This window comes from Squalius cephalus (genome assembly GCF_949319135.1).
Source record: "Squalius cephalus genome assembly, chromosome: 12".
NCBI lineage: Eukaryota > Metazoa > Chordata > Actinopteri > Cypriniformes > Leuciscidae > Squalius > Squalius cephalus.
In genome coordinates, this window is record NC_137133.1 from 15,545,759 (window position 1) to 15,572,562 (window position 26,804).

A 26,804-nucleotide genomic window follows, 5' to 3' on the forward strand; every position below is an offset into this window, starting at 1 on the left:
TTCATGTCAACTACAGCTTGGTTGCCATGGGAATACATATACAAGGAGAACTCTTTTGGCCGTAGTTAAGAACCAAAAGACAACATGACGACTTGGACAGGTACAAACACTCACTCACACACACACACACACACACACACACACACACACACACACACACACACACACACACACACACACACACACACACACACACACACACACACACACACACACACACACACACACACACACACACACACACACACACACACACACACACACACACACACACACACACACACACACACACACACGATGCAAACTCACTCTGCCAGTGCAAAATGTGTTATTAATCTTTTCATCTGCTTTGATGTCAGTCTGCGATTTTATCATATCTAAACAAAAAGAATTACATTTTGTTTGTAGTTACGCTTTGATTATAATCATACTATATTTTAATTATAATTATGGACATGTTTGCATATCCACAGCCCACATTCATAAAATCTCTTAAAAACATAAGCCGTTGTTGACTAACTGGAAACTAATCTGTCATAAAGTCACTGTGGACTTTGATTTAAGGTTAATATTGCAATAATGGGTCAATGAGATGTCGCAATTTTTTTTTCTGTCCAACCACACATTAAAAATGCAATTTAAAAAGACACCACTTCTATGATGAGAATTTGTTCACTTTGTTACATTTAAAAATGTCAGGACGATACAAATATAATGATTTTTTTTTTTTTTTAACAAACCATTATTGAGTAGTGTGGTATAATTATTGGCATTATTAAGTAGTTTGGCTCTTATTATCATCTCTTAAAAAAAAAAAAAAAACCTTCCTTAAACCTGAAAAAAAAAAAGTTTAATGAAAATGTTATTAATTTTTACTTGACCACTGTACAACATGACATATTTCAAATAATTAATTTAAAATTGGCATAAAGGTTTTTTCAAACCCATATGAAACCAACATGAATACTAAATAGTACATTAAGAACTTTAAGAAAATTTTTAAAAAGATTTATCTTTTTCTTTATTGTGGACACCACTGCTCCAAAAATATTGGTAAAAATGTTCATAACTCCTAGACAGCACAAAGATAAAATAAATAAATGTAAAGAATCAAACAAAGTGTTCAAGAACATGTGCACACTTCTGGTTAAAGTAATTAATATCTGGCCGAAGAAATATTGATGGAAAAATCAAACAGGAAGATGAAAGTGTGCGTTCTAAAAAAACAACCGGCTCTTTTACACCTTAAAGGGATGGTTTGGAGTAAAATCAACCTAGGGTCCTTTGCACCATGACCTCGAGCCAAACACCCCACCCAGAAGCCTTTTTTCCCTTGGTTGAACATTTTTAAAGTTAGAGCTTATTTAGAGAAATCACCAAATTTGTATCTCGTAAATTACCCCATTAATAATGCCCAGAATGGTACCAAACTTCTACATAACTTGTTCATAAAACAAGGCATTGGAAAGTTTGTAACATCAGGAGTTTATTTAAATAACACTTGCCTGACGGCTCATGCTACTGCTAACCCGGACACCATAAAAGTCCTGGCAGAAAGCGATGCGTAAGCATGTAGTGTAACAACGCCCAGTTCCAGGAATGCACTAATATTTTGTTGGTAGTACCAGTTTATAACAATTATTAGTTAACACTAAGTTGTCAACACTTTGGAAAAAATAATAATTCGTCGTTACACTACATCCTTATGCATCGCTTTCTGTCAGGACTTTTACGTGCTTTTCTCAACTCAGTGAAGTGACGTCAGTGTCCATGTTAGCGGTAGCATGAGCCTCAGGCAAGTGTTATTTAAATAAACTCCTGATGTACTTACAAACTTTCTAATGCCTCGTTTTATGAGTACAGAACCTATTTATACTACTGTAGAAGTTTGGTACCATTCTGGGCATTATTAATGGGGTAATTTGCGAGATACAAATTTGGAGCCATTAGTGCCTGCTCTAAGCCATCCGGCTGATATCACTAAATAAGCTCTAACTTTAATAATGTTCAACCAAGGGAAAAAAGGCTTCTGGAGGGTGTTTGGCTCGATATCATGGTGCAAAGGACCCTAGGTTGATTTTACTCCGAACCATCCCTTTAAGCCTCAGTAAAGCTCAGCGAAACACAAGCCCTCACCTGACTGCGATCCTTATCCACCTTCTTGAAGCATTTGTTTAGCGACAGATTATGGCGCACTGAATTCTTCCAGCCAGTGGGGGCGCTAGCGAAGTAAGGGAAGTGCTCCAGTATCCAGCCGTAGATGTCTTTGACAGGAAGTCTCTTAGAGGGAGCGTCCTCTATTGCCATGAAGATGAGGCAGCTGAAGGAGTATGGAGGTTTGCGACTGGGACCCGTGGACAGGTGGTAGGGCGGTTCGCTGGGCTCAGGGGAGGACGACGGCGAGGACGAGGGCTCGCGGCCACCGTTAGCATCCTGCAGGGGGCTGACGCTACGCAGGCCGGAGTGGCCCAGACTGGTCAGCAGATCCGTGCTCTCGTGCAACCAGCTGAGGCTGGTCAGCTCCTCGTCCTCGGCCCGGCTGAGGGAGGCAGAGAGGGCCAGAGAGAGGTCAGCGGCCTCGGTGTCCTGGTAGAGCTGACTCAGACCCCGCGCCACGCTCCCACTGCTGGGGCCCTCGGCCTTCTTCCCTGGGGGCATGACCACTGGACCCATGCAGCCCTCGGCTCCTGCAGAGACACCAGAAGCACACTTTAAAGTGACCGCTGGTTTTTATGACAAATTTTTTTTAATCAAGTATTCATGAAAAGGCTTAATTGGAACTCTTATATAAGCTGAATCTTTTAGTATGGAAGTCCATTTCCACCACATAAGATTTAGAAGAGATTTAAAAGTCGAAATTATGTCTTAGTATGTCACAATTATGACTTGTGTTGGAAATTATGTTGAATATATATTTGAAATTATGACATACTAAGTCATAATTCTGAGATTAAATGGTAAAATTATTACTTTTTTTGATTTATGCCATAATTTCAACTTTTTAAAAGGGGTTCTTCAACGCTGGCAAGATGGGCTTTCAATAAAGGCGGAAAAAAAGTTAAATCGGTGCTATCTGACTATAAAAACTGAGAAAAAAGGCTTTTGTTTTGCCTTTTGCCAGCTAGATAGGAAAACTTCAACACCCATAATGCACTGGACATGTTGCTGTCCAAGGCCACTTCCACCAGTTGGCTATGGATACTTGCCAGAGTCAAATACTGCCTCGCTTTAGTAGGAAATACTTTTTAGCAAACTTTTAGTCATTTGCATAAAACAGGGCCAAACCATTTCCAAATGAGGGCTTTCCTTACAGCCTTTCGTCACTCTAGTCAAACTTGCAGCTGTTTGCAGACGCGCTTTCGCCCAATCCTCGAGTAATGCCAAGTGTGCCATTCTCACAATAAACACTTATACAGACCCAGATTACAGACCTCGCATTAGCCAGCTGTACATGCGCATTATATTATATTATATTGTACGCGCTATTCAGAGAAACCTCGCAGCTGAAGGCTATAACCATCTTTTCTTACTCTTTATATCTTACACTGTATAAGATGGAATGTATTTAAGATGAAATTAAATTGGATTTAATACATTTATTATATAATTGAATATAATATGGACTATATAATACAATTAATGCAACATACTTCAATGCAATTATAGTCGTGTTAGGATGAAATATAACTTCTTAACGCGATTATAAGGCCATACAGAGTAAGTACTTTTTGTGTATGTGTACGTTTCAGTCGTTCCAATATTTTTTCCGTAAATTTAGAATAATGCTAATAATAAATCCTGATTTGTTCTTAAAAATGTTCGTACGCACATTTCACGCACAACTTTGTGCGTAGGCATGCTTAGTAAATGAGACCCAATGTTTTAGGCCAAACGGAGGGGAAAAACTAAAGAAACTGCCGATCCGTCAGTTCCCTGAAGCTGTTGCCATAGTGTTCCATTTTTACTCTTACAATAACTCTTGTTAATAACCCTCTGTCGATCTGATGGTCAAAAATGCGTAAGTATAATCTGTCGCTTTCATGAAAACCATGGAGCGGTCACAACAAATAAACATGAATTTCTTGCTCCAGGTAACATAGAACGAGTAAACATTGTTCATTTACATTTACTACTGACACTGTAACAAAACAAAAATCAGCGAAGATACACTTTAAGTCATGATTATGATTTACTAAAGCATACTGCTGTGCCCAGGACATTTGTGTGCGGTCTAGGAGGAATGACACGCTCAGTATTGCATAAATACAGGGACTTTTGTGAGGTGAGTGCTATTAAAAGTTAAACATCTGTTCTCTATTATTTGCTCACTGTATGATTTGAGTTTTGCAGCTTTCGGCACTGATCAAACATATGGTCAGTGAAATCTAGTTTTTAGGGTCAACAAATACATGAGGCTAAAATCGATGCATGTTACGTTTACTTTAATCTCTTATAGATCTTCCCTCGAAACAAACATGCACTCCAGAGAGAAATGAGACTAAAAATCAGCGTGAGAACTGGCAACCACTTCCATATTTCAGAGGTGAGACCAGCAAACAGGGAAAAGACAGAGTTGACACACTCAACAAATGCAGTCTATTCATGATAAATAGTCAAATTCCAAATTCACATTATATTAATATAAACAGAGGAACAGAGTAGACAAGCTACTTCAGCATAACTCACAAGTCAAATTAGAAGCATTTTTTAACTAAAAAACAAACAAACAAACAAAAACTACTTTTAACAAACATTGGACTTTTAGGAGTCCAACAGAGAGGAATAATGGCTAAATTTGGTGACTTGGTTCTTCTGAACACAAAGGCTTCAGAAGACTTGAAATATTATACTTTAGGTTTTTTCTTAATACTTCATGATATTTTAGGTGCTTTTTTGATACTTTAGGTGCTTTTTGATACTTTGTTACTTTAGGTGCTTTCTGTTCTTTAGGACAGAGATTGGCAGTACAAATTAACATTTACTTATGGAAAACATAGTAATCTCTCCATATATTATATATTTATATATAATTAATTATTTATATATTGCATGAAATGGTATATAAGTAAATGCTAACAAAATTGAAGGTTACAAAAATAAATGGGCAAACTATTCATTTAAAACGTGTAAACTTTTGGGGTTCTCAGAAGCGGAGGTCGTCATAGTTGGGTAAATGTCTATAGCGATGAATAGGAGGTGACAACAAATATAATTTTTGTATTCCCGTTTGCTCCAATAGCAAAAGAACAAATACATGATAGCGTTTCCACGACTTTCCAAAAGAGGGAAAAAATATAAAGAGGCTGATTACAGCAGTCAGAAGAGAGAATATGACATTTTTCTCACTCCCTCTGCCATTGTATTAGAACTTGTAATTTACTGCCAAGGTTATATAACACAAAGTATAGCATTATAAATGTATATAATTTTTTAAAAAATGAAAATGTGAAAAACTTTACAAGATTTGCGATGTTGATAACTGTGAAAACGCGTCATCACAGTCTGTGAAAAGGAACCATTGTACAGTGACCGACATTGTTTAAAACAAAAAAACTCCCCTTCAACTGTTTCAACCGAATTTCAATGGCTGTATTAGAATTATAAGCCAAATTACGTAACAACTTTGTTACGTACACTTCATCATTTTGAATTTCTTAAAGAAAATAATGTTCAAAACTCATAAGATGGTTTATGACAGAAGTCATTGTGACAAAGTCAAAGATTTGAAAGATAATTCTGACTTTTTATCTCACAACTCTTTCAATTGTGAGTTTACATCTTGTAATTCTGACTATTTCTTAGAATTGCAAGTTTATATCTCACAGTTCTGACTTTATTTTTCAGAATTTCAAGTTTATTTCTCAGAATTGCGCAATTCTGACTTTTTTCCTCGCAAATTTGAGTTTATATCTCGAAATTGAGAAAAGTCAAAATCGCGAGAGAGAAAATGTCAATTGTGAGATAGGGTCGCAATTACCTTTTTCATTTTTTTTTTATTTTGTGGGGGAAACAAGCTTCCATAGATAAGGCAGCTTATTTCTGTCTCAAGAAGAGTAAAAAATGAAACAGACAACTGAGATAAAATAAATAAAGTTGCAATTATGTGATTTAAAGATGCATTGTGAGTTAAAAAGTCATACTGAGAAAGATTTGAGCAATTGTGACAAATAAATTTAATAAATAAATTGTGAAACAAAGTCTCAACTTTGGGAAAAGTAAATGTGCGAAATAAAGTCACAATTGTGAGATATGGAAAATTGTGACTTATTTTCCATAATTATGAGAAGTTGCAATTATTAGATGTAAAGCTACAATTGCCTTTTTCCATACACAAATCACGTTATAACAAGGATGCAACCTTTTTACAATGGAAAATCTGATAAAGTGTCCTCTTGTGACAGCAACCTGTTAGTGTGCGTGTGTGTGTGTGTGTATTCTGGGAGGTACGCTTAGCACGAGGTTGGATTGTAGTAGAAGTAAGCCTGACACTATCTGCAGATGCATAAAATCTAAATACGAACTTATCACACACTGCCCAAGTCACAGTTAATCTCTCCCTACAGCATTACCCATCACTTTCAACTCTCTCTCTGACACCCATGCCAACACGTACCCACACACAATTATACATAGCCTATGCCGTACTAACATGTCAACTGATGTGCCAGGGGCAGCACCCCCTGACAATGCCATTCGATCAGTCAATATCAGCATATGCAGCTGAGCACTCCTTGGAAAATGCACAGTCACGCCTCAGGGCTGCTTTTGACACTCGCGCTTACATGTCAAAGCACAAGCTCTCTTCCCTTGCATTGATTGACAGCTGACAGCTAGCGCTGCATTGCTAATACAGCATCTGTCTCCACGGCAACGGAGCGAGAATATTATCCATCCTCGCAATCTGGAGCAGAGATTCCCTGGGGTCAGTCAAGGCATGGCTGCGTTTATAAGGCAGATTATACAAATGTGGACGGCATCACATCCACATCACAACCGAGGTCTCAGCTAGAATCAACTGCATATTAACAAAATCTGTGAAAAACAAAAATCTGTTTCACTAAAATACAAGAGAAAACTGTTATAGCCCATAATTTAATTAAATACGTCAAATAAAGAGAGAAAAAAATACTAATAAAAAATTTTTGGAGGTAGAATGATGGTATCTGATGAATAGGATTTTTAAAAATTGCAAATATAAATTGGAGTATGTTATACAAGAACATGCTTTTTCAGTTTTTTCTACTTCAAAATGTTGCGTTTCTTTGTCATTGTTTGCGAAATTTACTAGCAATTTCTCAGTGAAAATTGTTATTGTTAATAAAACAGCATTTACATGTTACTCCAAAGTACTCAATCATTTATCTTGATTATATTCTCCAAAAATATATTGAAAAAAAAAAAAAAAATCATCAATCTGTATCAAATTGGCCTCAAAATATGAAAGCCAATAAATAAATCTGTAAGAAAAGCAGTGGACTGGCGGGTCAGTTATTATAAAGGGTAACCGCATTAAGGTGTTTTCTTGGAACATATAAATGCACATATACACACAATACACAGTTTTGCTTTTTGTGTATCCATGGTGGCGCTGCCACAAAACGTCACAACTGACAGAAAAGGGCCAGCTAATTTTACTGTTGCTATGACAACGAACTACTCGAACAGGGTACCATAGGGGCTGCCAGTGAACTTCCCTTGCGCTCAAGAATCAATTACATCTTACCAATCACAAACAAAGTTTGAAAGCAGTTTTTGTTTAAGCTCTTAAAAACCCCTCAGAAATAAGGGAGCAAGATGTTACATGTGAGAGTTGTGTCAAATGACCAAAGAGATCTGAAAACTGGAAAAGGCAAACAACAGCTCGCCCAAATGCCCATTAGTGCCACAAATCTAATGTAAACATTACAGGCATTTTGGCTCAGTGTAAACAAAAGAAACTTCAAAACTCAGCATCTGCTTTATAGATACTGCAAGCTCTCTCACTTTCTACAGTTACAACAAATGTACAAGTAATACCACAGCATCATTATGGTGTTTTTGGACATACCTTGGATACCAATTAAATATATACTATGGTATATGAATTATCTGGATATAATATAATATGTGGTATATAATATAATACATGGTATATGAATTCAATTAAACTCAAATTTAAATCATTCAGTTAAAGCATTCTCCTATAAAAGCTCATGGTGTTATGAAAATATATTGACATTATTACAAAATATATAGGGCAAATGGAAGAAGGGCTAAAACATCAGCCAGTTTTCTAAGATGGCACAACTAGCAAAAAACATCACTCATCAGACTAAAGTCAAAATATTATACTATATTTAGGATGACTTTTTTGCACAGCTGTTAGACCTTGCACTAATGCTTAACTTGGCAAAACATAATAAAAAAAACAAGAACCAAACAAACCAAAACAAAAAAACAAAACATAAAAAGGCACAAAAAAAGGCCAAACAAAACAAGAGTCAAACAAAGCAAAACAAAAAACAACAACAAGCCAAAACAAAAAAACAAAACATATCAGGCAAACCAAACAAACCCAAAAAAAAAAAAAAAAAAGGTAAAACTAAAAAAACAAGAACCAAACAAAACATAAAAGGCATAACAAAAAACAAGAACCAAACATACCAGGTCAAAAAACAAAAACATAAAAGGCAAAACAAACAAACAAGAAATCAAACAAAACATAAATGGCAAAAAAACAAGAACCAAAGAAAACAAACCACAAAACAAAACAAAACAAAACAAAACAAGCAAGAACCAAACCAAAGAAAAAAAAAAACAAAAAAAAAAAACAAACAAAACAAAGCAAAATAAACAAAAGAAAAAAAAAGTGATATAAGGGGACAAGGTAATTTTCTGCTAAATTACAGCAGCATGAGAGAGTCAAAAATCTTTCTTTTTTTTCTTTTCAAAAATGATAAACATAAAAGGCAATTAATTATGACAGGTAGCAAAAGGCTTCTCGTGAGTTAATTCAAACCAAGCAAAGCAAATGTCTCAACGGACTCGAGTTCTTTCAAAATATTTAAATTCCACAAAAACTGCTAAACAAATCCTTCACAAAAGCCAACAATAAACTGCATTCACATAACCCTGAGGTACATCTCGCTTATGAGATTTCAGTTCTGGTACGTAGAGTACAAATAATAGACCTTTGTCTTGATGTCAACAACAGCATTGAAAGACATCGGAGTTTCCCCCTCCTTTCCAGCACCAAAAAAAAGAAGACTTGTTTAGTTTCCATTTCCTCAGTTCCCATGACAACAGTGTTAGGGCACACCAGGGCATGTACATACAGCCAACCAATCAGCCAAGCCGTCCACAGATCAAAGAATTCGCTCCATCCTTTCTGCCAGAAACATCAGAAAAAGTCCATAAGCAATGGTAAAAAGGTGAAGGTTCGTTGTCCAAAGGGGCCGGAGCGCACAGTTCTCCTTATGGGGGTCACAATGCAATAGACTCCGGGCAAGAACTTTCTCTGCTCCGTATGAACCTCTCTCACCCACAGGCACTAACCATTGGAAGAGTTACAGCGCTCATTTGCTTTAAGTCCCCTGCTCCCCTGTTCCCCCGCTCCCTTGTCTGATCTGAGCTTAGTGAAGGTGACCTGACCGCACTCAGCCCGAGGGTCTTCCAGTGAAGTTTGGTGCAGAGAGGAGACCTCTACTCTCAGAAGTCAGGCTTAAAACAGCACTGGCCCCCGGGCCCCTGCATTCACAGCATACACTGACAGCATGCTAAGAGACGCTTTTGCAGAGGGATCCCTCGCTTTCTCTCTCTCGTACACTCTGCTTTTCTCTCAATTACACGGTCTTTGCTATTGACCTGAACTATAACTGATGGGAGAGGAGCAGTCGGCAAAGAGCATGGAAGCCAAAAGACTTTCCTCTCAGCTTTTATATCCAGAGTGACATAATAACTGCACACCATCAATTCTATCATCACATCAAAGCATGAATAGAGCGTTTACATAGAATCTGCACTGTAGTGCAAAAGAGCAATTCCTGGTAGTTGGTTAACAAAATTTTTGAGGTTTATTATTTTTATTTTAATACAATATTCCTAGGTAAAAATAACTTGAACCACATGTTATTCAGCAAGTAATATAATGCTTTACATCAATAGTCTTAGATTAATTATTCAGCAAAAAACTCTTTCAAGTGGTCTAAATTGTCATTTAGATGGGCACTTTTTGGTTGAACTTCTGATTGTGCTGAAGCTGTGCTTTACAGATAGTTACGTCACTTTCCTTTGCACCTAACACGCAAAATGTATAGAATTTACTGGATATTCATGATTATGACAAGAATTGAAAGATTGTATACTGAGACACACAAGGTTGGTAAGCGATTCTATTAAATTAGTCTGATACGAACACATGATTTTTAAGTGTGGAAACAGTGTGTTAACTGTGTATCTTTAATGTTTATTTCCAGTGCTATCCAACTGCCCAATACTTCAACTGTAGTTCATTACTTATTTTTAGAAATTGAGGGACATGTGGAAATGATTTTCTGTGGTGATCATTAGAAGGCTACAGATGCTGTCGATAGAGTTATTATTTTTAAACCTCAAAAATTCCTATTATTATTATTATTCCTATTCAGATATTACCTTTCATTTGGGCCAGTTGTGGCCTAATGGTTAGAGAGTCAGACTTGTAAACTGAAGGTCACGGGTTCGATTCTCAGTACGACTGAGGTGACCTTGAGCAAGGCCCCTAACCCCAATCGCTTCCCGGGCACCGCAGTGAATGGAGGCCCACTGCACTAACTTGGATGGGTTAAATGCAGAGGACAAATTCTGAGTATGGGTTATCATACATGGCCTTCACGTCACTTCACTGATGTAGTGTGTAAAATAGCTGACTGAGAATGTAAAATGTCTGCAAAGTTTTAAAGATCAAAGTGTACGATAAATGAAGTTACTATAATACTACGGGGCTGTTGAATGCTTGAATCTGATTGGTTGACGAACGTTCTAAGGTGTGCAATTATTTATTACTTTGCCAAATAATTTCAGTTATTTCAAAGGTCCTTACAGACTACAACTGCAAAAGAACCAAAACCCACAACGACACTGACCGAGAAAATAAATATAGTAACAATAGGATAAATATAGTACGTTTTGGAATTAGCAACGGAGGTTTGGGTTTAGATGCGTAAGAAATTAGTACTACACACAAGAACATTTTAAAAAGAAAAAACCCTGGCAAATATCTTGACATACAACATCTGATCAATGTCTTGAGGTGTGGTAACCTTAGGAAGTGGAATAATTGACGAATTATTAGAAAATAATATACGCCCTCTGTTTTGCATCATGGCCGCATTACCAACTCGGGTGTGCATTATTTTCTAATAAATCAACAACCCGGCATCAATTACTCCTTACTTGTTGTCTCATATCAATCAATTCTGAGCTGCCGAAACAAGTTGTCAGTAATTCCAGTCTCACTTCCTGTTACATACCTAGATAACAATTTAACAAATTTGCATAATGCCAGCATGATCTTCATTGGCTGCATACAAACATCTACTTTGCCCCTTAAACACTGTAGTAGTAGCTGAGGCCAGGACTTTTGGTTTGTGTTGGCGACATGTCGAGAAGACGTTGTTTTTTGTGCTGCACATGTTGTGCTTGTGATGGTAGTTCAGGTTGATCAGCTACTTCTTCCAATGTTTCATTATCAAACTTGAATTGATACAGTAAAACCAATGCCATAGTTACTGTTCATATCACTGTATATCAAGTGCTGAGGAAGACTCCGGAGCTGAAATTCAGATATGCTAATCATTTTGTTTCCAACACATGCTGTAAGCGGTAGACCAATCACAACAGACTGGGCCATCTGACCAATCAGAGCAGAGCAAGCTCTCAGAAAAGTGGGGTTTAGAGAGACTGAATCCTTGATCGAGCCGTCTTAGATGAGCCCCTTTCACACAGCGCGTTGATACCGGGAAATTGCCATAAAATTGCAAGAGTGCCTTCTGTGTGAACGCAAACACGTCCCAGGATTGATGCCGGGATGGGGACCTATAGTAACATTGCCGGGATCAGTCCCGGAACATGCCCTGTGTGAACAAAAGCCAGGGCCAATGCCGTAAGGGGTGTGTTGTAGTGACTTCAAGTTAGGGCTGTCAAAATGTTTCGAATTTTCGAAAAAAAAACACATTCGAATGCAAAAACCATGCATTCGAATTTTTGGTGTGTCAAGAGGTGCGCGAGACATGATGATGACGTAACTGACTCAGGTTTTTTTCTGATAGCTTATACGTACACAGTGCGGTGCGGTTGCATTGTTTATTTGATAAATGGTGAGAAAAGGCTTCCTGCTGACGAAACCCCTCTCGGTTGGTGGCAAAAATCGTGCGGTATGTATGCACATATTGCGCGACTGGCAAAGACATACTTGACCACACCTGGCACCGGTCAGAACTGAGCGTTTTCATCAGCTGGAAACATTGCCAACAAAAAGCGCTCACCACTCGCTGCAGATCAAGTTGAGCTTCTGGTGTTTTTGTGTTGATGTTGTTCTTTACGCTATCTGTTGAAGAGTGTTGAAGAGTGCTTGAACACAGTTTTATGCACTATTGTAGCCTAATTGTCCTTGCATGCAAATTGTCATTAAGGAAATTATATTTTATTTAAGAACAATTGTTTGAAAAGTCAATGCACTTTAAAAAGTGAATGTCATTTTATTTTAATAATAGATAGTGCACGAACTCCATCGCACACCTGTAAGTAATAGGTGCGTAGGATAATAAGGCCAGATAGGTCATTTCAACATATAAGGAACTCCCGCACACTATCTTAACTTGCAATTTAAATTAATTTTTTATTAATGCACAACGTTTCGGTCACACGACCTTCATCAGGAGACTCCTGATGAAGGTCGTGTGACCGAAACGTTGTGCATTAATAAAAAATTAATTCCTTATATATTTTAATAAAAGATGCAATGCTTGATTTGGTTTTTGTTTATTGCGTTCGCTTGCGCCCTCTTGTGGGCATAAGAGACAATACAGTCAATTTTGCTAATATTTAAGAAAGAAATTCGAATTTAACTTTTCAGCCATTTTGACATCCCTGACGCACGTGCCATTGCATTGAAATCCTGACGCCACGTGTCTTTACGGGGTGTGTGTGAACGCACTCACAGATTCCGGAAAATCACTGGTAGTGTGAATGAACCAAAATCAAACGATCTGTGTATTTTCCGGAATCTCTGTGTGAAAGGGGCTATACTGTAAGAAAAGAGGTGATGCTGCAATGTATATTATGGGAAAATTAAAGTGTTTTTGACCTTGGATACATGTTAAACTATAGGAGACCTCCAAAACAAAAATAGGAACCTTTAAAACAGCTTAACAGGGGCATGAGGAAGTGAAAGTGTTTACAGAACCACTAAGCTTTCCATTCGAAGTCCGATATTTGGATTTGGGGTGGTTAAAAAACTGAAGCAGCCAGTGTTTAAAGACACTACCCACAAAAACTTCAGCCCTGTGGCATCACCACTTATCTCCAGCAAACAGGAGGACGGGCTGCTCGCCATCAGCCTGAAGTTTGTCCCTGCCACCGAGACTAGCAACCCAGCGTTGTTACCGAACTCTTTCCTGGCCCTTGACCATCAGGACAGAGAGAAAAAAAGAACATCCTCTAGTCATTAGCAGCATTTCAAAGTCAACGCGTCCTCCAGCATATGCTGTTTGACAGGCCCTGCTAGGGTAACGTGACTGAGGGATGATGGTACCATGATTAGACAGAAGCTCTAGGGTGAGACCGTGCATCCACGGATCTGAGCGCAAAGGACAAGAGGAGGAGTGGAAGAGGAAGATGAGACGGGGACCGTGAGAGCTGACAGTCTAGCACCAGATACATATTCATCAAACGTTGCCCTTTGTGATCTGCCGAACTCGAAACACCATACACTTCTGCGGTTCATCAAATTTGCCTGCTTCCGCAAGACGACCGCAGTCCCTGGCGTCCTTGTCATGTCAGTTTGTTCAAACAAACCCGTTCGCATCCACCAGCAGTGCATTTCAGTCCACTTCCTAGTTCAGTAGTATATGGTAAGTGCACTTTCCCAGAGACTGGATCTAAACGCTACAAGATGGACAATAAACGAAACAAACGTTATCAGAACGATATCGGTCATGGTGTGTTATACAGAGGTTGGTGTAATGAGTCAGATGGGTAAATGACATGACACATTTTCTCGTAAAAACAATTCACATACACCGACCTAGCATGTTTCTAATTTAGTCATTTCATTTTTTTGGGGGGGGGGTGGGGGGGGGGGGTGGGGCTGGGGGTAGTTAGTGGATTAAGGCCCTTGCTAGTGCCTGAACTATTATTTGCAATATACTGATTTATATCACAGAGAACTAGACTATGACCAGTACGCAACCCTTTTGCCATATTTATAATATATAATACTGGGCATGGTGATAAATCAACTCAGATGTTCAGAGTGTGAGCTGCACACTTTTGTGAAAACCTGATTCCTCTGAGTGTATTCAGAGCATGAATCGAAGGAGTCAGCATGTCTGCGTCCAACCACAGCACACAATCTCAGCTCGCCACTTCCTACTCTGCGTCCGCTCTTCATAAGGGTCCCTCACATTATAGTCTTGGGCACTTAATCATCACGATAAGGGGACAAAAGAGGAGCTTTCCTCAATAACAGCTTCTCAAGAATAATTGACCTCTTATTCTGTCCAAGAATAAAAGTTCAGTGCTGGGATCAAGACCGAGGAGGTCTAGAATACATGCAGAGAGATGTGCGTTAGCATTCCCATCTACCTCAAGGGCAGGTGCTCAGAACACAGAGTAAGTGACTTGAAATACCTTTGAATGGTCATTAATAGAAAAAGATGCTTTCTCCTTCCATAATGGAATCGTTACAGCATCAACCAGCTAAAGGTTACTGCAAGTGCTAAGTAAGCGAACTTTGAACCCTTGAGTGTGACCCCTGACCCATCACTATTGTCCAGGGGGATTGTTTTAAGTGCACTTTCAGCCACTGTTCCTAAACTGTTCCTAAACAGTCCACTGTTCCCACATTCCTAAAAGCATCTGCAAAATGACTACTTTAAGGATTATGCAAAAAATAAATAAAAATAAATAAAATAAGAAATAAAATAAGGAAATAAATAGTGTATTTTTTTCACTGCAGTTTTAAGGAGAAATACTCAGCAATGGAGTTGCTGATGAATTTGCACATGGTCTTAAGCATATTAAAAACACCACATTGACACATACATATATATATGATATATATGAAACATTGACCAGTGATTACTGTCCCTATTAAACAGATTATTGTCCTGACTGAGCCAATAACTAGCCTATAGCCTATACAAGTAATGTTTCTCATAATACAGAATCTCCACTCCAAATAAAACTATGCACAAGCACACCATAAGCTAAGTTTCTCGGTCTACAAACGGCACTACATTCTTGCTGTCACTAGTCACCTCTCTCCAAACTCTTGACAACTTGTCACAACGCTCTAAAAGCACTTTCTTGTAAGTCGGTTTACGCCAGCGAAGAAGTAAGTATGAATGTAGACTTATTCAATTATTCATTATATACCCAAAACACTCGGATACGGCCATACTATGTTTATACTGCATATACGCAAGGGCTTTTTCGTAACATTTCAGACAGGAGAAACAAGACCCACAGCGCACTCATGACCACCACAGCTGTTCATTCAGGCCCGATCAGAAGCCAGTTCTCAGATGACCAGCGCTATGAATGGAGCGGCCACAGCTTCGGCCGAAAGGACTATTAAGGTATGAACGCCGAGCTGCTCTTAAGTGGCGACATTGAAAAAAAGATGATCCTCATTCCTGCTGTTGTTCGTAGGGAGTGAGTTTAGAGCCTCTCTCAGACTGTGTTATGCTTTGCTCTGGTGTTTAAGCCCTGACATCATACAGGAAGGTATTTTTCCCCTTTGCATTGCCAAAGAACAGGCCCACGCATGGTCCAGGCAGAGCGGAGGGAGACGCTCAAGTGCAGAGGGACAAGCTCATGAAAATGTGACTGGATAGATGTGGATCGTCCACATATGAGATCTGAAAGACAGCTCTTCTTGCTTGAGATATGGAGATCTGGGAAACAGATATCAAAATATATACCCAGTAATGTAATCAGTGCATGGGCAATGATAGACTCTGTATCAAGGGGGAGAAAAGTCATTTAGATCCATATGTCTGATTTTATTTGCAGTGGAAACTGTTTTTCCCAGAATTGTTCTTGTCAAAGTTTGTGCTGGAAATAATCAGAGTTGAACCTGAGATCAGAAAACAACTGACTAACTGTCCACGGACTAATGTGACACTAAAGTAAAAAACAAAATGATCAATGATAGTCAGTGGAGGAGCTAGAGTTGCATACATAGAGTGGCCAAGGCTAATTCCAAGAGTCCATAAACAATGACAGAACAGTGTATAACCATAAGCTGACATCAAAAGCATGAATGAATCCTATGACTGCAGATTACTTCACATTAACCCACCTATACATTCCTATAGTGTAACTTAAGTCACTGTGACTGCACTGCATGTATTACTAGTACAGCTGTACACATAATGAATGTTAGGCTACTGGTCTGGAACTCTCTTATTTCTCTTATCTGGTTTACTGTCTGATGAGCTTACGTTAAATTGTGGTGATTTTCGTAAAAGTTGTTCAGGAAACCTGAAAAGTGTGCGCTTTGTGAGCATGATGGGAGACTAAATGTAAGCATACTCATCTCATTTGCACAAAAACAGATTCAGTATTCCTCAAAATGGATAAAAGCAGTGAAATGCAAACTCAGAATATTACGCAACCCTGCAATAATAAAATATGTTAACACATATCCTTTATGTATTTAATCTCACTTTATTAACAAATGTCTTTGCTGCTGACCTTCAATGATCCAATTCAACCATACTAATAAGCAAAAATTATAGCACATTTGGGTTTCGGTTTTTTGGTGTTTTTATTGCTGAAGAGTGTTGAAATGTCTTCTCCTGTGTCCTATTATTCTGCAATCCAGAACAACAGCACAGCTGAAATATTTAGTTGAGCTGTGCTCTTTAATGTACAGATGTGAATTTGCATTTCCTTCAGCCTGAGGCTTAGGCTATCCATTTCACTTTTGGTGTGATAGGGCCTTTACATTTGCCAAAAACCGAACTTTTTTGTTGTTACGAAAAACGTTGTTACGTTGTTACTTTTTCCCAGTTGAGAAAAAGTAACGCAAAAGTACACATTACTTTCCATAAAAAGTAACTAAGTAACGCAATTAGTTACTTTTAAAGGAGTAACACAATATTGTAACTCATTACTTTAAGTAGCTTACCTGAACAGTGTGTGTGTGTCTCTCTCTCTCTCTCTCATATACACACAAATATATTTTATATATATATATATATATATATATATATATATATATATATATATATATATATATACACACAATTTTTACTATATATTAGGGCTGTCAAACGATTAATCGTGATTAATCGCATCCAAAATAAAAGTTTGTTTTTACATAATAAATGTGTGTGTACGGTGTATAATTATTTTCTATATATAAACACACACACATGCATGTATATATTTAAGAAATATTTGCATGTATATACTGTGTATATATATATTTATATTATAAATAATTTATATTATATATAAATATTTTATGTAAGGGATAATGTATAGAGAGGCGGTCGTTATAGCGAATAACAAGCCCGACAGGCTGAACGAGACCCCGACGCGAAGCGGAGGGGTCTTGACAGCCTGAAGGGCTTGTTATTCGCTATAACGACCGCCTCTCTATACATTATCCCGCTTATTACATGGCTACCTACAAAATAAATAAATAATTTGCCACGAAATATTGATTTAAAAAGGAGTTTATTGATTTAAAAACGATTGTATTGCTTCCGCCAAAGAAAATAGTCCGTTCCGCGTCCATAGCAACGCGCTGTTTTTCATGGCAACGGTCTGTTATACTTCGCAGCGGTCTGTTATCAAGAAATAACAGACCGCATTCTACATTGGAATTCAGCCCAGCCCCAGCCATGTAATAAATATAAATAACACATTTTTCTTAAATATATATGCATGTGTGTGCATTTATATATAGAAAATAATTATACTCCATACACACACATATATTATGTAAACACAAACTTTTATTTTGGATGCGATTAATCGCGATTAATCGTTTGACAGCCCTACTATATATATTTATTACATGGCTTGGCTGAATTCCAATGTAGAATGCGGTCTGTTATCAAGAAATAACAGACCGCATTCTACATTGGAATTCAGCCAAGCCATGTAATAAATATATATGCGAGCTATAACAGACCGTTGCCATGCAAAACAGCGCGTTGCTATGGACGCGGAACGGACTATTTTCTTTGGCGGAAGCAATACAATCGTTTTTAAATCAATAAACTCCTTTTTAAATCAATAATTTGTGTCAAATTATTTATTTATTTTGTAGGTAGCCATGTAATAAGCGGGATAATGTATAGAGAGGCGGTCGTTATAGCGAATAACAAGCCCTTCAGGCTGTCAAGACCCCTCCGCTTCGCGTCGGGGTCTCGTTCAGCCTGTCGGGCTTGTTATTCGCTATAACGACCGCCTCTCTATACATTATCCCTTACATACATATATATATATATATATATATATATATATATATATATATATATTTATTATATTATTATTTTTATTAGAATATTATATCTTTTTTTTCATATAATTGCTTGCATTTTTCTCACTCAAGTTTATCTATTCACTGACATCATCATAGTCATGTGGGCTATTGGTTAACAGTAATAGCTATTTAGGCATTGCTTAGGCAATTTAGCATGATAAATGCAATAAATTCATGATGGGTACAATTAAATTGCACATTTGTTCATGACGTTTCACTTATAATACACAAACACGACAAATTACAGAGATAAAACAAAAGGCAAATTCACACTGATTTTCACACCATTACCAAATGGTAAAGTAAACATTTGACTTTTCAGAGAAATCATCCTATGAATAGCTTACATGTAGATGACTTTGCACATTGGGATGTGGGATAGAAGACACTATTTTATATATATATATATATAAAAATGACACTTCAGCTTCAATAATATAAGATCTTAAATCTGAAATGTTCAGCTCAGGCTGTTCTTTGACCCATGAGGTTTCTTCAAGTCTGGAGGATCATCCAGACCCATTCTGTAAGCGAGCTGACACTTTCACTTTTACAGTGCACAAGAGAGACGGGAGAGGGGAAAAAGTGGAGGAAGAGAGAAAGAATGCAGTGAAGTAATTTTTCAGCTTTCATATGGTTTCCAGGACAATAACACAAGCACATGAATCCAAAATATGAGGCCAATTATTGTGGCGGTAAAGCGCACGCAAGTTCTGTTTCAAGGTCACATAAAAGCCAATGTTGTTATTGTGAACTAAAACTTTATTACAAATAATTTTTATTATTTGAAATAAAACAAATATAAAATAACAAAAATAAATACTGAATAAATAAAAGCTAATTAAAGTATGAATAAATACTAGTAGTATATAAATAACACACACACACATAGCAATAATAATAATAGTGATGGCCTAAGCAAGCACCACTAATAACTTGATTTTGAGAATAAACAGACCCTGTTTATACCATTTTAGAAAATGACATAATGGCCCATTGGTGAAGATGATAAATCTCTAATGAGTCACAAAGGCATGACATCATCACTCAGAGACGCTATATGCACATGAAATCTGGGCTTTTACTGCTGCATGTTCCAGTAGTAAAGATAACCACAGCTAATCATTACAATCTCCTGCTGACTGAGGGTTCGCTTGGACGAGAAGACATACTTACACAGTGCTCTACATGCTTAAAATACACAGCTGCCTTACTACACAAAGACAAACACGGTGCCGACCGCTTTCACCAGCAACCGGCCAGTAAATATTTATGAAAAATAAAAATAAAATCAAGTCACTGGCTCACACGGCCATGGACCAATCAGAGGCAGAGCTGCAGAGCAATCAGTCAGACTACAGCATGACATCATGAGTCATGACATCAGCCCCTGAAACTAAACACCCCTCTCAATCCTCGCTTTGCTCTTTTCTCTGAAACAAGTTCAAGGACAAAGAGAAGAAAACAGAGTGTTCTGGCTGTTCTCACATTAGTGCGGATGATTTTTTGGCCTGAGAATCATTATATTGGAGCATGACATCATAATCGGCACAGTCACACTTTTTTTTACGATGTTTGACACTAATTTTTTAGTGTCTTTAGACAAACTGGACTCACATACCAGTATGATCTTCACCATGCTGGGACTTTACACATTGTTCTATAGTGTTGTATTCTGCGTCATAAAGTGAATTGCATTGTGTTGTATAGTGTGTATAAATTGATTTGTTGTGTGTGTGTGCATATGCACACACACAACAAATCAATTTATCAAATCATATATATATATATATATATATATATTATGAATTATAATTATATTATAAATTAACAACTTTAAATCAAGAAAAATAGTGTATCAAGACATTTACATGGGAAGCAAAATTACATTATGCTTGTTTTCAGAGAATATATAGTTTATTTAGTATCAACCTCACTAAGAATAAACTATGATTATATGATTAAACATGAATACAAATTTGAATGCTATTAATGCTTGAATAAATTTAAGATTTTTTTTTACGCCAAGTAAATGATGTTTAGATACTTTGATGGGAAAACGACAAAAATACTGATCAGTGTTATTTTAGTGTCATTGATATTATACTTTTAGTTAAATTTCTGAATTAGAGTTTATTTTTATATTGTTTTCACTTTAATTTTAGTTTTAGTAATTTTGTTGTTTTCATAATTTGTATTATGTTTTTAAAAATATGAAAATATATCTATATAGTTTTTACTTCGTTTATTTATTAATCATTTTATTTACTTCATTCTTAACTAAACGAAAATGAGAAATGTTGGTAACTAGCTCTGTTTACGTTTTCTATATTTTATTTTAGTTAATATTTATTTTGTTTTAAATAACAAAAAAATAAATAAATTATATATATATATATATGAAGACTTTAGTTGTTTATGACTGTGTAAACAGCCCAATAACCCTTTTATTTAAAGGCTTAACTTATGTCCCGTAGACCAGTCCTTTGCATTACGATTGAAAGCATTATCAATAATGTCAAAAATGTGATGTTCGGGTGTGTGTTTAAATGAGTGTTCTCACCGATACGCTTGTTGTGATTCGCAGAGTTTTTTTTACGAATTTATTAGACTTGATATTGTTCCTTATTCTAAAGTGGTGAATAAGATATACATGTATATGATATATATATATATATGAAGAGTTCAGATGCAAAAGCCTCTAAGTGCCATCTGAAATTTTCTTCTAGAGTGATCATTTTTTATAAAGCTTGTAAATTTAAGTTAAGTAATTTCACTTAAATGACAATTAATAGGTAATTTGCATTGCCATTTAAGTTAAATTATTGAACTTAAATATACAAGCTTTATAAAAATGATCATTCTAGAAGAAAATTTCAGATGGCACTTTGAGGCTTTTGCATCTGAACTCTTCATATATGTATATTTAGCAGACATAAAAGTGTAATACAATAGTTAATTTTATTTGTTGGTGGTCCAAGAGTGCTGTTATTTTGTATAACTGCACTGGAACTTTTCACTGTTTGTATCACTCCAATTGTCTGTGGGTTGAGAGTATGTGAGCGGTAAAGAGTGGAAACAGAGATTTTGGTTGAAGCTTAAGGAGGTTTTTAAAAAATGGAAAATCTGTGTTTTCTCTCACTCTACACTGTAAAAACAAAAACTCAACTCATATTTCGTTTCTTTTTTGCATGGCCTTTTTTGAGTTTCAAATACTCCCAAAAGTTGAGATAACTTTAATTTTGTCAATTGAAATACATTGGACAAATCAATTGGATAAACACTGGTAAATTAAGTTTAGTTAACTAAAAATAATTTTTACAGTGTAGAATCACTCAGAGTGAGGTTTCTCTTCTTTCAGTGGTTTCTCTACTGAAGATTGAGAAATGTCTTATGTTTTTATTTTATTTATTTTTTTATGCACTTTAAGTCAATGGTATCCAAAATGGTTTGTTTACAAACATTCTTCAAAATATCTTTGCATTCTGCAGAAGTCAGTCAGTCATACAGGTTTGGAAAGACATGAAAGTGGGTTATTGGACTGCTGACTAGTCCTCACATTGTAGCTGATATACTGTCCTTGTAGGGAGATTTGACCCAAACACACACACACACACTCACAAATATACATACATTTCAAAAAGATTACCACAAAATAGCTGTAATACCAAAAATGGAAAAACAATCTGAACACTCTGATACAATCACCCAAGAATCCAAATGTGATTCCCTAAACTGAACGCGGTGTGTAAACAGACTCCACACACTCGCACGCAGATTAATACCCTCAAACACAAATGCATTGCACGCACACGTGGCAGCGCGATTAAGCGAACAGCGTTCATGTGTACAATCAGCTGTGTTGAGCCAGTCAGACCGAGGCGTCTTTCTGCTGTTGCTGTGGTCCTCATCAGATCTGCCTCTCTTAACTAGTTTTCCGCCTGACAGACACAACATACCACACATACACGCACGCACACACACGCCTACCACCATCTGTCCGGGCTATCGCAGAGATCACAAGCAGTCGGTGGTAAACCTGTCTTCCCCACAGAAGCGCTCCAGATACAAACCTGAGCTTCCAAAACAGATGAGAAGTTAATGACGAAGCTGTGGCGTTTCCTCTCAAATCCACAGCAAACTTTTGTCTCATGCCATTCTCTCCAGAATTTGCATGGAACGGATCAGCCTTGCGCACTTTCCCCCCTAAAACCAGTGCTGTCTTTCCTCCTCCCAGACAGGAAAAGCACCCCAAACACGTACACACACACACACACACACACACACACACACACACAAGTATTCCCCTCGTGCACAGCGATGACTCATTTCCACAATCCCTCTGAAGACGCATGTGAAGACCATCCCTACACTCCCAAACACACTCCAGCCTCCTTTTGTTGAAGCCTCTACCATAAACACACTCATAAAAGCGTGCGTGCCCTAAAGAGCAACAAATTGAGTCACCTTTTAATCCCGATCCACTCTGAATAAGCCCTTCCACATGTATTCCTCTCCTCCCGACGGCAGCGGGTCAGTTCCTGCACTTCATTTCTGCCAGAGCAGTGTTCTTGGAGTGACCACAACAACAGAGCTGCGTTCCTCTAGTCTCACCCTCTCTCTTTTCCTATCTCAGTTTTCCTAAGCAGGGGTGTGTGCGCTGAGGCTTAGGCAACCCCTGGAAGAAAATGCAGCGCTCTCTGGGTCCTAGTGCTCATCGGGTGCACTCAAAGATGCCATTGTCTGTGGCTCAGGGGGAAGCCCTGCTCGCCAGAGTCACTACAGAGGCTGCAGGTGGCATAACCATTAGCGTGCTGGGACTAGGGGATTCAAGACGATTTGAGGATGATTAGGCTACGTCTAAACCAGGGGTAGGCATCTGACCCTTGAGATCCTTTTGTTTTTAGCTCCAACCCTAAAGAAACACACTTGAACAAGCTAATCGAGATCTTCAGGATTGCTAGAAAGCTACAGGACGGGGAGTTTGATCAGGGTTGAACTTGACTCTGCAGGAAAATGGATCTCGAGGACCAGAGTTGCCCAGCCCGGGTCTACACTAATCCCGATTCTTAATTAACTAAACAGGGCAAATTAGCGTGAGAGCGCAATTCCAAAAAACGCAGATGGGAGTGTAAGTTCTGCGCGTGATCTACTGACGACACTGATTAATTTAAACACTCTCCCTCCCATAAATTTAGCGTCTGAAAGGGAAACTCCTAAAAATGCATATGCAATAAGATCAGCCTCAAAAATAACCCTGTTCACACCTTTGCAGCACTAATATTTCTCTGCGTGTCTTTAGTAAATCTTGACAGTAAGTAGAAAACGAGTAAAAAGAAATCTGATGCAAGGTGAGATCATCTAAATGTAATGCCACAATCAAACCTTTACATCCATTTGCACATTTCACTTTGATCGAGACAGCTGTAAAATAACTGTTTTCTAGCTAGCAAATCTGAAACTTGTACCATAATTTACATAGTATTAGGGTATTTCAATCTTACCCGTCCCTAACTGCCACATACAACCAAAACAAACTGTTACTGGTTTGCATTATCGACAGCCATTTCTCGTTTAAGTGGGAGGCCAGAATAATCTGCAAAGTGAACCAGACCTCATGCAGACTGTCAAAAACCCGTCTATGCGAGACGATGGCAGGCAACTGACCACTCAGACACTGGCTGGGGGGAAATATGCAAGGAATGGGTAGAAAAACACTGCATATTTTGAACTCCGAGCATGAAATATAGGCCTCTCTGTGCGCTGCATTTCTGCGTTTCTCAGGAGACTGTAATAACAGGCTTCAGCAGAAGACGAAATACCAATCTGCTGAGAAGATACCAAGGGCACTGTAGATCTCTGACATTAATAACATTATCCCTCCTCTGGCAGTCATACTTCTTTTTAGTGGGTTTTAAATGCTTTTACAGTTGTTAAGCACAATGTACGTCACATAAATAAAAGGTTAACCTCCAAAAAATAAAAAAAAGACAAAGACATCAACTCCAGGTGAGCCACAATTGCGGGGTGAAAGACAAGATGATTGTCTGAGTGATTGATTGAAAGGTTGGAGATAAAGTGAGAGAAAGGAAGATTACAGGGAAAGCAAAAAGAGGGGGAAAAAGATCTCGCCCTTGCACGCTCGTCTTCAGCGGCGGCTCGGATCGATAGTAATCCAGAGAGCAGGAGTTGTTTATTTTGGAAAGTCTGAGAGGCCTTTCAGGCCAGAGGTGGCTTGCTTTCTCACCGAGCCATTAATCAGATGGAGGGGAGGAACCACCGTGTCAATGCCCACATGCCTGTCCACATACCACACAGCGGACACACATCACTGACTTACTGTAGTCGTAGCTCACACACCCGCTGGGCAGCTCGTCCTCACCGACGCGTGCTATTGAAAGCCAAACCATCTGAAAACACACAGGACACAAAAGTAATCAGGTTATCTGGTAGAGAGTGACCGGTCCTTAGGGGAAACTGACTTGATTTTTATCTAAAGTGCATCTGTAGGGTTTTAAGTACTGTGTATAAATAGAACGGCATAGTAGAATTTATCATATAATGTAATAGAGCCACACTCACAGGCATAACCAAAGCTTTACATGCCAGTGTGACATAAATTTGTCCTTTAAAAGCACTCACTCAGACCATTACAGAGGTTCAAATTATGAGTTGCTTCCTAACACATTTATTGGAGAAATACTGTGGTCACACAGAGCGATGCAGTGAACTGTGGGCTTGATTTAAAGACCCCATGAAATGGTTTCATGGACTGTAGGACAAATCAAGGTCTTTAAAAAGGCAAGAGCCTTAAAGGAAAAGCTCACCCAAAAATCGAAATTCTGTCATCGTTTTCTCACGCTTATGTCATTCAGAATTTTGATAAGACAAAAGAACAAGAATTATCCAACAATTTTCAGAATCTATAAAAACGGAATTAACATAACGTGGAATTTCACAGAATTTGTCAGATTTTTAATGAACACAAAGCAGGTAAACTTAATGAAAAAAATCGCGATATCGGTGTCTGTGAACATTAAACTGCAAAAAGACTGTTTAAATACGAATCCTGCATGTTCTGAGTATCTGTGTGAATGAATGGCGCAGACGCACGGGTTCGTCTACCACACACACAAACACACACTGAAGCACACGTGACACTCTCTGTGTTGTTGTTGTTTTTTTCTTCAGCCTTTGCCGCCTCACTATATGAACATGAATGCATGAACTTCATCTACAGAGCCGCTCTGAGAGTCACTTCAGCAGCATTTCACCTTCATATGAGAAAAACTAACCCTCATCATAAAACACACAGAAGTTCAAAGATCTTCACTGCAACCCGTCAAAATAAAAGTTCGGTTTAACTTGACAGAAATATATACTGTTGTACAGTAGAGTTTAGATACATCTCAATGTAATAATAATACTAAAACACTAATAATAATAATAAATTGTTATCAAAACTAAATTTTTTAATGAATAAAACATTTTTTAACAGTAAAGCTCATTGTGCAGCACGTTGTTTGACAAAAAGTTTCATTTCAAATGATTCAAATATAAATTAATGTTTTATGTCTTAATTTGATTACCAGAAAAAAGAAAGAACTGGTGTGGCATAATTTTGAACAAAATCAAGCCAAAACGAAGTTCGTTTTGGGAGTCCAAAACAGCGTGCCAAACTCCTTCGAACTACCATTGGTCTGTGTGGATGATGTCGTAGGTGGGTGTGGCTCTGAGGCTCCGCCTTCTTTGACATGGAAATCATCTCCAGTTTATTTCTTCTGTTGAGTCCGTCGAGGTCGGACGTCCACGAATAAAAACATGAACACCCTGGAGAGCTGCTTTATGGAAGGAAATTAAATTGTAATACTAGTTAAAAGAGACACCGACACTGTTTTTAAATAATGTAAAGCTGCTTGCTTTTAAACTATTGAATAAAGTGGTATATAAATAAATGTGACGTGACTAAACTGGAGTGCTGAATTGCAGACGGTGCAAACATCCCCATCGCTACTATCACCGGTCATTTTTATTTTTATTTTTATTTGTATTTGTTTGCATG

At 37.7% G+C, this 26,804-nt stretch overlaps 1 protein-coding gene across 2 annotated transcripts in view; it reads right to left on the reverse strand.

Annotated features, from left to right (window-relative positions):
* ches1 (checkpoint suppressor 1) overlaps positions 1-23,404 on the reverse strand; it is a 37,985-nt gene extending 14,581 nt beyond the window's left edge. The window contains exons 1-2 of one of the 2 annotated variants that reach the window (XM_079889272.1): positions 23,210-23,404; positions 2,137-2,687 (exon numbers count right to left, since the gene is read on the reverse strand). In XM_079889272.1, coding sequence (XP_079745398.1) covers positions 2,137-2,673 — 537 coding nt within the window. In that variant the 5' untranslated portion in view covers positions 2,674-2,687; positions 23,210-23,404. Of the gene's footprint in view, positions 1-2,136; positions 2,688-22,815; positions 22,958-23,209 lie in introns of those variants that run through there. The other variant, XM_079889273.1, reaches the window with a different exon arrangement.
* Between the last annotated feature and the right edge of the window lie 3,400 nt (positions 23,405-26,804).